Raw genomic sequence first — 15,624 nt, 5'->3', positions numbered from 1 at the left:
TGAAATTAAACGTTTATCAAACTTTAATGTGAATCACACCATGTTGTCATTCATATATTTAGAACAAATAAACATATAGTTTAGTTATAACAATATAAACAAAACACAGTCTATAAACGTATATTATAAAATACTTTGCAGTTTATTTGAAAACAAGTCACATGATCAAATATATAATTGGATAAATAAAACACAGTGTAATAATTAAGAATAGTTTTTTCAGAGTCTGCACAGTAATTAGTTAACTGATCATAAAAATCTTGATGCACAATCAAAATGATTTAAAAAAGGTAGTTATTTTATTTAGCTTAATGTCTAAAAAGTCTTTTTTAGGTAGAACTTGACAACTTTTAGTACCTTGTATACAAACAATTAAACGTCAATAAACGTAGCTTTGTATATAAAAACCGATCGACTAACTAAGCTGGTGTGCACAGAACTTAACTTTTAAACGGTCTATCGTGCACAGGACCAATTCTTTTACTGGTTCGGGATGAAAAAACGCAAACATGATCAACTTCAGTTGATAAGTGTAGCTTTGTATTTTAAAATCAATAAACTAATGATAAGCTGGTCTGTAGGGAACTTTATGGAGATTAAAACTCAAGCATGATGTGTATCGAGTTGAGCGAAGGGAGCGTAGCAACCCCTGATCGCCCCATCCCGCATCTCAGCCGCTTCCCTCCCCCTCCTCCTCGCAACCTTGTCGTTCAATACCCTCGCCTCCACTCTCCGCCGCAACTGTTCGAAGCCGGTCACGTGATCGTCACGCTCCACCGGAGTTCTCACGCAAGAAGGGGAACCGCCCGAATGGACCTTCACCCTGGCCAGTTCGGTTTTTGGCGCGGAAACCTGGAAGTTTAACGTAAAAATTCATAAACAAATTTAATTCATAAAAAACTGACGCCTACCAAATCGATACTAGAATTTTACATTTTGTTTTACTTCATCTAATTTTTTTAAATATTAAGAAAACTAAATATTTTAATCCTTTAATTTACTTCATTTTTAAGTTTGTTTTTTTAAATATGTTCAAATTATGTTTTTCAAAACACTAAAACTGAATCATTCCACTTCTTGTTTGATTAATCAAAGTAATTTTCAGGAAAACTTTAGATACGAATAGTTTATGATCAGCAACAAATTGTATTTAAAAGCAAATTGATTAACTTTTTCTTCAGTTTCTTTAACTTTTTCAAACTTATGCCACTGATCTATGTGACGAAGTAACCGATCAAACTCAGTTCTGACTGTCGATATTTTATTGGCTAATTCCAATCTGTCAGCTGATTCTTTCTGAACATGTTCGTTCATCCATGACGACTTTAGTACAATCTAATTAATAGTTAGACAATGTAAAAACAAATAAAAATCAATTTAATGATGCATACCTACTAAAATAAGAAGTAAATTAACTAGAGATAATAGTTATTGAAATTTTCAGTTAACTGTTTTCCCTTTTATATTTTAATGTGCTAGAGTGAAACGTAAAAGTAACTGGAATATTTAAAAGTATAAACTAGAACTCAGCTAAACAAACAGTTGAAGTGCAATTTTCATATTTAAACTATATAAACATATATGAACATAAATCTTACTTGAAATCGTTTTGAACAGTTTTTCTTAAACAAATACCTAATTTGATTAATTTTAAACTATTTTTTTTTATGATTTTATTTGCGGTTAGCTAGATATTTAATCAAGTGTAACGTAAGTTTAAAAAATAATCAATACATTATTTTGCTTTTTAAGAGTAAAACGCACTACTTACAAGTTGATTTTAGGTTGTGGAACTCAATATTGATTTAAAATATCTTTTTTTTAAATAACATTTGAAAAGTTCAAGAATCTATTCAGTAAGAATATATAATCATGAAAAAATAATAATTTAAAATACTGTTTTTTCAAGTTTTCATTTTATATACCTCTAGTTATACAAAGTATAAACTATGAAAAGAAGATGCAAATTTTATTTTTGATAAATCTCTTATTATCAAAACTTATCTTGACCCCACTTACTTTAAAACTTCTTATATAACTCTTTAAAATCCTTATACGCTATGCAAATTAAAAAAAAAACTTATAAGATTTAAATACATGTTCTACTATCCTTTTATAGCTTAGTTTTTTGTTATGTCTATGATCTAAGTTTACTTGGTTATTTGGCGTAAATACTGGATTTAAAGATTTGAGTGTTTTGTTAGTTACACCATCAGTGTCATCAACTTCGAATCTCTTTAAAACATTTTTATCATTGATATTCAGTATTTCATGACTTCGGTCTACACAAAACGCGATTAATAGCTGCAAACTTCCAAGCAATAGTTTTCTGTTATAATTTTAAAAGGAAAACATTACTTATATATAACACCAATAGTAAAGATTTCCTTAAATCTATTAAAAAATAAATTGGTAAGTTTATTAAGCTTTCTTAATTTTATATAATAACTAAGTACTCATCTTTCAATGTAGAGTAGCAAAAGTAAGTTAAAAATTTTACCACAGGGTAAAAATTTATTTAATAAAAAGTAATACAAATTACCAAAAGATAAATCTTTTCATACATTAATTTTAATATTAGCATTGAAAACACTTAATCCTTTATATTTCAATACCATGTTTATAAACTAACTAACTTTTATTTAAATACCATACAGTTAAAACTTAACTATCATTTACTTTATTAAAGTGATAAACTGATTTGTATACCATAAACATTAGGTAGGCACAGCAAAGTTATAAAAGTTTGTTAAACTTTCAAAAAGTTTATTGTTTATGATTAATAAACATTACGCATTATTTAAATAAAATTTAACCTGTTGTTAAGGCTTCGACGAAAAACAAACAAGCGTCTTATATTAATGAATCCAACTGAAACTAGAAAACTGTTGATGTTTTTTGTGTTCCACAAATGTTCAACCTTCTTATCGCTAATACGTAACTGAATTGTTGGTGTTTGCTTTACAATTACCAGCTGAAACAAACAAAAATATATAAGATTTTACCTAAGTAGGGTTTAGGGTGCTTATTTTTACAGCTACTTTTAATTTCCAGGCTTGAAAACTTCTTATGTTTTGTAAGTATCGTAAAGCACCCTGTGCAAAATTTTAGATGATTTGAAGAGACTTTCACCTTGGCTCCAACCGATTTTCTGAAAACCACCCCAATTCAAATGTATGGGATAAAAACAATGCGAACTTGAAGTATTAAGCTGAAATTATTTTTATATGTGGCCAATTATCACACAAACACATTGTGAACAATTCAAAACGATTCAAAGAAATTTTTATTGTAGAATTTCTTGATTTTAGGTAATTTTTATCACTTTTTGTGTAAGTGTTCTAGAGTTTTCAGTTTTTTTTTAATAAGAAATGCTACCATAAAACTTTTTTTGAATCGTTTTAAATTGTTCAAAATGTGTTTGTGTGATAATTAGCCACATGTAAAAAAAAATTCAGCTTAATATTTCAAGTTCGCTTGTTTTTGATAACATACATTTGCATTGGGGTGGTTTTTAGAGAACCGGTTGAAGCCAAAATGAAAGTTTCTTTAAATCATCTAAAATTTTGCACAGGGAGCTTTTATGATATTTCCAAACCATAAAAAATTTTCAAGCCGGAAAATCAAAAGTAGCTTTAAAAATAATCACCTTAGTAGACATAGAATGCAAAAGTTTATAAAGAATCTAACCAAATCAACTAATGAGCACAGCTGCTTTTGAACAATTGGAAATATTTCTCCAATAAGTCTGACACACTCGATAGATGAACTAAGCTCTGCATTTTTATCAAGTTGATTATTCAAAAAACATCTTTTAAAATTTAAAATGTTCACATAATTATTTTTTAAATATGCAAAAAATCAATAGTAATTAATAAAACCTTGTAACCCGGTGAGCGCTTGGTGCAAGGGTAGCAGCAAATGGTGCTGATTCCAGTGTGGAAAAACAACACGACAACTCGAACTTTCAATGAAATCAAATCCGGCCAGTATCAGCAAGTCTTTTGTACCTGAGTCAAAAAAAAGACGGAATACAATTTTTGGAGTTATAAAACTCACTAAACGTTTTACCTTCAACATCTTCCAGTACTTCAGGTGATTTCAACACAAACTCTCCATTGTTGTCGTCTTTTGATATGCGGTGGGTGGCTTCTTCAATCAACCTCGCCAACTCGCTTGTTAATACGTTGCAAGATTGTTCGTTGACGCACGAAAACATTTTACTGAAGCAAACTTGGGCTAAACTTGAAACCTTTTCATCAAAGTTGTTTCCTGCGAAACAAGTCAACTCATTACGATCCTCACTTGAAGAAACTATTTCTTTACCTTTGGTAAGACTGTTTTCGTGTTTAATGGTTCTTGGTTGACACTTGTTTAGTATAGATATGTATGCAGAATTTCTGACCTGTTGCATATTTATTACATTATCACTTCTCCCGAACAATGAGAAACAGTTCCACACTTGGGGATTCGAGTACCTATAAAATTAGTTTTGAGCCAAATTACTAAGATATGAAATTGAACATCTTACTTTTCTTTCATAATTTTTTTACTAGCAATGACCGCTTTGCCAACAGTAAGGCCGTGGCTCAAATTTTTGTAAAACTCCAAGAAAAACTCCGTTTCGGCTTCATTTGAGATCGACCACTTTGGAAGTACCACACAGCTGACGCCTGCGAAAAAGCGTAGTTCTTTTATTGTGTTTTAAAAGTAAACCAAATGACAGTCTAAAAAGTTAAAGCGGAAAATTAAGATATGAATATTTTAAATAAATAAGTATACAGCTATTAAAACTATTTACGCTCTATAAAGTTATCATAAACTTTTTTAGTACTAAATCATCTTTTAAACAAAAATACTTTACTGCATTTTTACATTTGAGGATTAAGTTTAAGATACGAAAAAAAGTATACATAAACTTTCCTGAAATGCAGTTTGAAAACTTAAACTTAAATAAAACTTTAACTATTTCATTAATTTTTCCTTGACAACATTCAATTTTTTATACATTGTCAAATAAAAATCAAAGCAAAAAACAGCAAGCAAAAAATGGTTTCGTAAACAAACCAGCGTAAATTAAAGCATCAACGAGTGTGTACTGTTGCAACGAGTGAGATTTCCAACTATGACAACTCGCCAACACAACTAGCTTGATATTTTTCATGTCAATGTTTAGAATTTCGTCTGACGTCAGAGCGAATTGAGAAAAACTAGCCGGTTGCTTTTCCAACACAGTTTTCTTATCAGGAGCAAAGCACAAAAACCCTGCACAAGGCTAGTTAAAAGAAGTATTCTGTTAATTAGTCTATAAACATATATAAAACTAGTAAAAGTGTTAGGAGTTTAATGGGATAATAAAGTTAAAACTTTAGTATTCATATTTACAAATTGATGAGTTTTTTAAGCAAACCTTCATCTAAGTTGCCAAACGTGCAAACATGCAAAACGTGACACCCGCCTTCTATTTTCTTTTTAACAATTTTCTTTGTAGCGGACTCACCTGATACTGATCTAACATTCAAATACTGGCTTACCTGAAAAGTATAGCTGTGATTTATCAAAAACTGTTTAATATAAAAAATTTTACTGTCTAAGTAAAAAAAAATGTTATAGACTCGCCTAGCAGACTGTAAATAAAAAACAGACTTGCCAACTGACTTAAGTGAGATTTAACTTTGTTTTTATTTTTTAATAAAAACTTATTGATGACAAAAACCAACTTTTTTACACTGATTTATAGACTCAAGTAGTTTTGGCATTTTCCAAACTTCATTGTTACGTAATAATAATTCTAATTGAGTAGAAGGAGGACCAATTAAACACGCCTCGTCAAAATTGTTTGCCTGCAAAAATAAATCCTTATGTTTGTTGTTACGGCTAAACCCCAAATAAACTAACAGTGTCATGTGAAAATTTAAAAGTTTTGTTGTACGACAGAAAAAAAAAACAGTCTTAAAATATTTTTATTTCTAAAAAAAAATACAAAATTTTAGTTAAAATACTTATAAAAGTTATCAAAAATTATTACTACAAATTTTATTTAAAGTTACGAACTTGTTTTTCATTTGAAATGCTTGTATTTAAAACTCTGACATTTTTGGTTTTTTTCAAACAATCCAAAGACTGAACTTTCTGACAAGTCGAATTAGTTCTGTTTAATTTTTTTATATTGAAGTTTTAAACAATTTTTTATTTCATTTATTTAAAAAAATTATTATTTAAGTTAGTAAACAAAGTGAAATTTTTTGAAGTCGTAAGAAAATAAAATAGTTTATACTTTTGAAGTTATGAATAATTTATAAAGATTGTGCACTTATGAATGTTTATAGTTCTTAAAAAGACCTTTTATCATACTATATTTCAGCAACTCATAAAAATATCTTTAGCAATTATTTGTATAATTTTTAACCAACTTAATAAAGGAACATATTTTTATACAAAAAGGCTGACAAACTTTTTATTGCTGGTAGACAGATTACAAGAAACAGAAACATCGAAATCTTCACCCAGCTTTGTTTTGGTTTTCGGATTTATAAGTTGTTCGAACGGTATCTATGGTTTTTTATTTGGTTATACTTCTTTAGAAGTATGAATATAAAATAAATTCGAGCTTTAGTTGGGTTTCAGTTGAGTAAAAACAAAAATCTCAAGTACTAACCATTCTCAGAAAGGATGGTGGAGTTACGAACAAAATTGACTTCTCGTTCAAAGTGGAAATAGAACTACGAAGCGGGAAAAGTAACAGATCAGAAAGTTCGTCAATGACGTCAGAATATGATAAATCCACATCTTTTAAAATTAATAAACAGAGCTTTAAACATAAATGTTGAAAATTTTATGATATACAAGTATAATATTTGTAAAAACAAGCTTGTTTTATAACACACTAACGAGAACTTACAATATAAAACTTGTGACTAAGTTAATAAATAATTAAAAAAACTGTTTTATAAAATTGTCAGAATGAGCGCAACGCAAAATAAAAATCACACAATAAATATATATTATCAGATTTAGGGTCGTGAACTTTAATACGTGAATTTACAAAAAAATGAGTCAGAAAAAAAAAACTTTTTAAGTTTGATAAATTTAACTGAACTGATGATTTTATTTGCAAATTTTGATTAGATGGTTTTAAATAATGCAATAAAGTCTATGTAAAATATTATTATATATAATATTTTTATACTAACAATTATAATAGTTTTTGAAGGAAAAAATACTTCTATAGTTTTCTTTAAGTTCAAAAACTATAGGAAGACAAAAATAAATGTTGAACTGTTGTAGGTAATAGGTAAATTATATAAAAAAATCAAGAGTAGAGAAAATTTTACCTGATATGTGTTTAACATTTCTGAAACTTGTTTCATGAACTTTTGAATTTGTAGACCTGTTAATTAGCCATCTATAGAATATAAAAATAAAATGCTACATTTGAAAACTCAATATTGAGGCAAACTAACTTTACATGCCGATTTTCAGTGTTATAAAAAGTCGACGAGTGTTCTTTACTGTTTGCTACTTTTTTCTGCTCGCAACAAAAATAAGTTAGCAACTTGAGCCTATTCAACTTTTCCTCAGAATTTTTAAAATCCTCGAACAGTAAGATGCTACAACATTGGTCTTCATTGCTGCTACATATTTGAGCAAGAATTTCTATAAAAAAAAAATTAAAAAAAAAAATTAAAAAACACATAAAATATTAAAAAAAAAAGCTTACTAGTCTCTATCACTGTGAAATATATAACAGCATAGCCTTCATCAACAGATAAAATGTCATCGGTTTCTAGTAGTTCAACGCAATCTTTGGGTTTTTCTGCGCTGCTTGCTGTAAAAACAAAACATGAAAATTTTAGTTTATTTTTGAAACAAGCAATGTTTTATACGGAACTGCTCAGTCGTATTCTATTCTACGAGGTTTAAATTAATTTTAAAGTGTTTCATTTTGTTTAACTTAAAATAAAACTTTATGAAGTTATGTTTTCAATAGTAATAAACATACTGTATTGAAGTAGTTTTTTTGGTAGTGTAACTCTTTTTCCTGAACTGATGTAATAATTTCTTTTATTAAAACACTCAGTTGTACAAATTGACAGTTCGAACTCGTTTAGTTTGTGCAGTAGAATCTGTAAAAAAAAGATTAAAGTTGTATCAATTGAATAAAACTGTGAATTTACTTTTTGTTACGAAAAAAAGCGGCTACTTAAAATATTTAGCAGTATTTGGCAAATAAATTAAGTTTAATTTCAAATATTTCTTTAACACGTGTTAATCTTAAGTAAGCTACTGGAAAACCAAAACAAGTAATTAGAAGTAACATTTATAAAATCTTAACACTTTATAATGCAGAGTTTTAGTTATAAAACTATAAATGCAGTATACTAAAACAAATCGAAATGACTAAAACTAAAAAAATTATTTAAATGTAAAACCTTTATAACTTGTATTTTACAGCTTTTTATTTTGTTTTATATATATACAGATCCCGACTTAACTTGCATTGCGTTGATTCATTTATAATACCTTTAAAAGAATAAATGTTTAATGTTTAAGCTTTCTGCTTACTTCTTAGGCAATTAGATCTATGTTCTTAATTGATTTAAGTAAACTGTTTTAAATAAAAAGTATATGATGAGTTTGATAAAAAAAACTATCTTAAAACTTGATTTTAAAAAAATGTGACAAGGTTGTTTAATTAATTCAAAATTGAAACGAGTACACTGCCGAGAACAATTAAGTTTTATTCAATCTTGTTTTTGCAAGACTTGAATCATGCTAAAATTTATTAAGTTTTTGATTGCAACAAGAATAAAATAGTTACTTGTATTGTTTGGTAACATGTGGTTAAATTTTTTGAATCCTCTTCATGATGTAGTACACCTTCTTTATTTAAATAATACAGCTTTTTTTCAATTTCTACCAGTAACTTCACTGCAAACTTTAAGCTAGAATTCAGCACCTAGTTATATTATTTGTTTAAAATGATAACCAAATAAAATTTTAAAGTAACAAAAACATTATGTTTGAAATGAAGTATAAATGCATACAAAAATATAACTTTAAATGAGTGGTTTACAAAGTAGTTTCTAACAATTGTTGGTATGTAGTTTTGTATAAATATACTTAAAGTTAAAAAAACAAGTCAGTTTGGCTTATAACACTTATCAAATAAAAACTTTCATGACAACATTTTTACGAAAATTCACTTAAACAAAATATGATGATATTAAAGCATCAAAAATACTTGCTTCTGGCTTGTTAGAGTAAATTGAATACTGGGCGAGCTTTAATTTTAATACATCAATATCACTCTCTATCATTCTGGTACTTTTTACTCCAATCAAAACAGCTTGTTCCAACCGACTTATGGAAGAAAAGTAAATAAATTTTCTGTGTAAATCTTCAGCTTCCTATGACAAAAGATTAATAAACAAGATTTTTTACAATTATTTAAGTTCCAGTATATAATTTGTTAAAACAATTTTATTCTTCAACTACTTTAAAAAACTTAGGTTGTATTGCGATTTCATAATATCAATGCACAGTACTATTCAAAATAAACATAAATTTTGACCATGCTACTTTTGTGTTATCATTTTTTGTTAAACTAAGACTTTTATATTGTACTTATTAAAACCCATTAGTAAGACACAGTCCAAGGAATTACAGTCTTTGATTAATACAAACTTCCTACTTAAGATAATTTCAGCAGATAAACGTTCAAGGTTTCAACTTTTTCAGGACTCATTATTAGTTACATAAAAAACTTATGCAAAAGAAGATGTTGGATATTTGTTCTTAGAAAATCTATTAACAGTTAAGAAACCTTTCCATCATTCTACCAACATATAGTTATATTAAATGAGTAAATATCAAGCAAGCCGTAAATACGGAGTCAAAATTTCACAAAACAGTTGTACCATATAACTTAATTCAAAAATGTTCTAGAGCTAGCAAGCTGTCTATTAAAACATATCAAACTATTTTTCAAAGCTTTCGTAACTTATTAACGTTTTCAATGAGTTAAACGGCTAATTCAATAGACAGCTTTTTTTTAAGCTCTAGAGCATTTTTGAGTTACATGAGTAAACTTTTAATTAAAAATAAATTATCATACTTAAAAATTAAAATGAAAAACAGTTTTTAAATAACTAGAAAAACACACCAAGCTTAAGCACTGGGACTCGTACATCATTTGAAAGTCAACAGTAAGGTTTTTAGACAAGTCTTTGGTTTCTATAGAAAGCTGTTCAATATTTTCTCCTAATTTCACAAAAGCCTTCATAAGAAGCAAGTTGTTTTCTATTTGTTCTTTAATGTGGTAGATAAACCTTTTTAAAGTTACACCATTAATATTATATAAATGAGAAAAATTGTTTTAGAACTAAACAACTTATTTTAGCTATTAACTGTATGTCATAAAGGATAACTTGTTTCTGATAAAAATGTGTTATAAAAATGTTTTATTTTTTAAGAAATTTTGAAAATATAGTGCTCTGTTTGAATTATAATAACCTAAACAAAAAAAACACCCTGTGAAACTAAAATCGAGTTTTATTTGTTAATTTGTAAGAAAAAAATACCAGGAAGTTTTTAACTCTTTTGAAGGTAAATTTTAAAACTTGACAGTAATGTTTAATTCAAAGTTATTAATAAAAAAACTATCAAATGATAAGTAAAGAAAACTACTAAAAGTGTCCCCAGGTAAGCATAAAGAAATCACTTACTTGCAAATGCTTGAACTTTCTTCAAACATCAACACTGCTTCTTTATACTTTTTCATCTTCAACAAAGTTTTTCCACACCATTTGTATGACTTCATCAAACTAAATTGTCTCATTTTGTCTGAATGCCAATAAATCATATTTTAAAGTATAGTTAAAAGTGTACGAGTTTCAAAAATAGAAATTACACTTCATTAATTCATTTAAAAAAGAGCATAACTAAGCCCAAAAACTAACATTAAACATGGTACAATAACACTAACCAGCTCGTAAGTTATTGACTTTCATTTCTTTCAGGAGTTTAGTCCAAAGCTTGAACTTTTGTAGTGCACTTGTGTAATCACCAGATTTAAAAAATATGTTTCCAGAAACTTCAGCTAGCTGTATATTTGTGTCTTTTAGTTTGTATATCTGACAACTAATTAAAATTTAATAAAGCAACTGACAATTAGTAGAAGAAAAACAGCCTAACGAAAAATACTACTAGTTAAAAGAGTATAAACTAGTGATAGAAATAAAAAGTTTGAAAACTATTCTAAAATCTCAAGTTTGACCAATAAGATGTGAAAATAGAGGTTACATTAAAAAAGAAGACTTGGTAAAAATAAATAACATTAACTTTTTTTAAATTTGCTAACATTAACTGTATCTTAAATGATGCTTCTGAAAATTACTTAAAATTTAGTTGTTATCTTAACTTATTTTAGACTATAACTTTCAAAATATAAAAGCAACTTCTTTAAATGCACTAGTTTTTAGAGACTTGATAAAAAGGGTAGAAAAACTTTTAAACATTTAAAGGTCTGATAAATATAAATTCAACAAATAAAAAAAATTTAAGGTTAATTCTTAAGAACTTAAAATAATTAAAAAACTAAGGATTGCCAAAGTAATAAGGTACAACCTCATTTGTTTTATATATATCTTTATAAAAAGAGTAAAAAAGGATGCCTGAAAGATATAAAAGATTATTTTTTATCAACCAAGTACAGATATTTTCCTTTAAGCCATAATATAGGTATCCAAGTCAAGCTTGTGGTCAATTTTATGATTATTGTATACCATATTAATACCACTTCTATTTAATTAATTTTCAAATAACTTATAAATACTTATTTTTTAGATATCTGATAACTTTTAGGTCATGATCAAAAAAACTAACACATAAAATCAGTACTAAACACTTTTATTATATATTTTTATTAATTTTGTACTTCCTTAGATTTGTAATTTAAATATTTATAAATCTGAAATTCAGATTAATAATGTTATAAAAACTACAAATTTTACTTTAATTTAAAGATTTTTTTTAATGTTACAATGAATTAAGTAACTTTTTATACACTAACATTTTGAATATCGTTAAGGTTCAAAGTTTCCGACCGTTTTCTAGCGCTTAATTCAGCTGCAAACAACCTTTCAAAATGATTGAAATGATGAAGAGCTTGATCGTGCAGCAGAAGTTCGTTGTAAGCGATGCACAACTTCAAATGGACTTCATGTTCACTTCCCGCTTTTGGCACAATCGCGCTATATTTAAATGTTTATTTGGTTACTACTCCACTTTTGGCGTGTTTTCCTATTGATGGCAGAGCGTTGCCTTTCTTTGAGGCAGAAAAACAAGCCCAAATCAGGCAGAACAAAAAGTGGCCTGAGTTGGCTTGAGTATATAAAATTACACAAAAGGAGTGAAGACTAGAAAAATTAGATAAATAACTAATATTAACCAAACTTAAATACTTCAAATGCCAAAATTTTAACAAAAGAGCTAAATACCAACAAAAAAACATTTATAGTAAAAAACTAGTCTGGGATTTAATAAAAATATTAAAGCTAGCCTGATGTATGGAAAAAAAATTAAGTTATCGTAAGTTGTTTAAGTATGTGGCAACAGTGCAATGTCTACTGAACAGAGTTGCCACTCCTTCAATAAAAAAGTTAGCCTGAGTTAATATTATAAATTTTTAAAAGTAGTAGTACGTGTCAAAAACTGAAAAAATAAGTTTTCAAGTTATAATCCTGTTTGTGTGGCAAACTTGTATACACATACACGGGTGTAAGTTTAATTTTTTTAAATCATAAAAGGCTATTTCTTATTGACAAGCTATTAATTTGATAATTTTTAGGTATTGTGATTGTGGTATTAGAAAAAAAACAGCTAAAAAAATAATAAAGTCCTTAGTTTAGCAAAAAAAGCTCTTTTGTGCAGGCTGATAAATTATAAAATTATATTTACGAGCTATATCTTAATAAAATTTATTAAGAATAAAATTACGTAAAGTATGGAAGATCTTCATTCAAGTTTTCCTCCAAGTCTTGCTTCAGCACAAACAAGTGCAGGCAGGCATCAATGGCTTCATCATAACATTTAAGAATGAAAAGAGTTTCAAAAAGTTCATACAGTACCTTGCAATAGATTTACATTTAAAATTTATTGATAAAAAATAGCTCAGTTTCAATTATTAAATTGACAAATATATTCAAGTTAGCCTATAGGTTATTTTTTATGTACTGAAGAGAAATCATTTAATAAATTAAATTTTTACTAACGTTTGCTTGATGAATTATATCGTTTTGATCAAAACTTTCCAAGTAGCTATTTCTCAAATTTTTACAGCAACTTTGAATCTAAAATTTTGTTTTTATCTTGTAACTTTTATACATTTAAACTTAAAATGTATGTCTCAATGTAAGTATTCTTTTATTTTAAAAAGCTTAAAATGTTATAGGACAGTTTTAGTAAAAAAAATAATTAGGGAGAAACTGAAAAAATATTTTTTATTGCAACTATCATATATAACCATCAACTAGTCGTTTGTTGATGGTAGTTACATGATTTAACAAAAACTTTTTAAGTCAATTAATGTTTTATTTACTGAAATACATAAATATACTATTGTATTTTTTTTTTTAACTCAACTAATGTTTTTTTTATTTATTTATTTAAGGACTTTTTAAACAATATTCTAAATCAAATTAAGTATAACAAAATTATTTGTAGGAAAATTAAAATTTCAATATCAATCATTTTTATAAATTTACTTATAAATACTCAAAAGCACTACTGTTTAACTAATAAAGCTTTGCTCAATTTGAAATTTATAGAGCTTCAGATAAACGATTTACTAGTTATTTAAGCTTGTTGCAAAACTACAAACCTATATGTAGTGAGTTTACAAGTATGTTGTAACTAATGATCACTGGTAGTGTTACCACTGTGAAATTGTAGTTTTGCAATAAACTTAAACCACTAGTAAATCGTTCAAACTTATATTTTTATAAAATGTCATAATACTTCTAATTTATTAATCATTATAAACTTAATATAACTTTTATTAAATTTTCACACAAAAACATGATTGAGTACAAAAAAAAGATGACAAAATGGTAATATTATCTTAATAAAAACTGTTTTTGTTTAAAAATAACAATTAAACCAAAAAATATATATTAGTAATTCATTAAATATTGTTTTTTCTTCATTAAAATGAAAGTAAAGAAAAAAGAATACTTTTATATATAAACTAATTTAAACAAAGATATTAAATAGTTTACTACAAAAATTATAAAAAGAACAACCAGTAAAAATCATTAAATCACAAAACTGACAAAATCATCAAGTAAAAAATACATTTATCGTCTAGCTGTAAATAATGTTTTATGAATTCTGTATAAAAAAACAAGATTATAACATAACAGTAATAACATCTTAAAATTAAGGTTCCCACTGAAATTTTTTAAAAATGCAGGAAACCCCAGGAAAAATAGTTTGAATAAATTGACTCCACTAGAAGGTCTGACTTTTGTTGGGACGAATTCTAACTCTCAGTATAAAAGATTCAGTTGTAGTTGTCTTTTTTCAATATAAGTAAAAACTTAAATTTTATCATTATTTATAAAAAAAATCAAACTTATACCATAGTTTATTAACTTATTCCCGGGTTGCCACAGATCGAGCTGGAATTTTTTTTTTACTTTTCCTGACTCAAATTCTTAATAAAAACCAACTAAAACATACATAACCAAAACTTTAAAGATTTTAATTTAATCCAAAACTTAAACTAGACCCTTAAAAAAAGATTGATTGCAAAAGAAAATAAATTCAATAACTTAAGCAAAATTCAGTTTTGAGTGATGATAAACTTTTTTATTAAAAGCATGTTTAAATCAAATTTCCTGACTTTTTTTTCAAAAACCCTCATTTTTCCTGACTTTTTTTTGTTTTTCCTGACTTTGTGGCAACCATGTTATTCACAAAGTATTAAAAGACTTTTTTAAGAGTTTGTTATTGGAAACAAATTTCTTGCTGTAAACTTGTCAAGAGTAATTAAAATATATTTTAAAAAAGTATTTGTAATAGTGACATCGAAAATACTTCATACTGTTGTTTGAAACTTTGTGAATTACTTCATAATTAGGAGATACCAGTCTCATTATAAGGATAAACAAATATCTAGTTTACTTTTATATTCATAAAGAAAATAGTGATATAAAAAAAAAATCTTACCAATCAAACTTTTTAAATAAATTTTCATTTTTCACTTTTTTTTTGGTAGATTTAAAGACTTTATCTAATGAAACAAGCATTACAAATAATATTTTAAATGCTGTTACTTAATAATCTGATGTTTTCCTTTACTTACTTTTTGTGCACAAATTTCAAAGAGTTAAAAAACCACTGACTTGAGCTGCAGTTCATCTTCATCTTTCAATTAATTTTAAAAAGGAATATACTAGTTGATATTAATGTACAATCTTTATCATAAATTCTTACATTTAAAACTAAGTTTGCTTTAAGTATGATTTTAAGAACATTCTATATAGTTTTCACTTTTATTGTTTCTACATTAACACAATAAAAATTGTTTGCTATTAACACAGTTAATCTAAATACACAACA

At 26.7% G+C, this 15,624-nt stretch overlaps 1 protein-coding gene across 1 annotated transcript; it reads right to left on the bottom strand.

Annotated features, from left to right (window-relative positions):
* Window positions 1-295: 295 nt before the first annotated feature.
* On the bottom strand, window positions 296-15,158 carry LOC145832272 (uncharacterized). Its single transcript, XM_082939589.1, has 28 exons — window positions 15,132-15,158; window positions 13,275-13,352; window positions 13,000-13,130; window positions 12,074-12,254; window positions 10,988-11,105; window positions 10,728-10,845; window positions 10,166-10,331; window positions 9,249-9,410; window positions 8,822-8,959; window positions 8,003-8,126; window positions 7,721-7,828; window positions 7,464-7,656; window positions 7,335-7,390; window positions 6,659-6,789; window positions 6,455-6,552; window positions 6,055-6,151; window positions 5,721-5,843; window positions 5,411-5,534; window positions 5,068-5,265; window positions 4,532-4,673; window positions 4,327-4,478; window positions 4,072-4,272; window positions 3,882-4,010; window positions 3,691-3,776; window positions 2,817-2,974; window positions 2,155-2,329; window positions 1,171-1,335; window positions 296-852 (listed from the first exon to the last, which is right to left on the bottom strand). Exons 1-28 carry the CDS (start codon window positions 15,156-15,158, stop codon window positions 604-606), a joined length of 3,828 nt encoding a protein of 1,275 aa, XP_082795715.1. The 3' UTR covers window positions 296-603.
* Window positions 15,159-15,624: the final 466 nt, after the last annotated feature.

The sequence above is a fragment of the Thalia democratica genome, chromosome 3 (assembly GCF_965202585.1).
Source record: "Thalia democratica chromosome 3, ktThaDemo2.hap1.1, whole genome shotgun sequence".
In the NCBI taxonomy this organism is placed as follows: domain Eukaryota; kingdom Metazoa; phylum Chordata; class Thaliacea; order Salpida; family Salpidae; genus Thalia; species Thalia democratica.
This window is presented reverse-complemented; position numbering and strand designations above follow the sequence as displayed.

What these genes read in the sequence shown, in the direction of transcription:
- LOC145832272 (XM_082939589.1), bottom strand. Translation starts at nt 15,158, where the DNA reads ATGAGACTGGTATCTCCTAATTATGAA. An exon ending in ATATAATTCATCAAGCAAAC is followed by an intron (nt 13,131 to 13,274) that starts GTTAGTAAAAAT and finishes ATCTATTGCAAG; the next exon opens with GTACTGTATGAACTTTTTGA. An exon ending in TTTACTCTAACAAGCCAGAA is followed by an intron (nt 8,960 to 9,248) that starts GCAAGTATTTTT and finishes TAATATAACTAG; the next exon opens with GTGCTGAATTCTAGCTTAAA.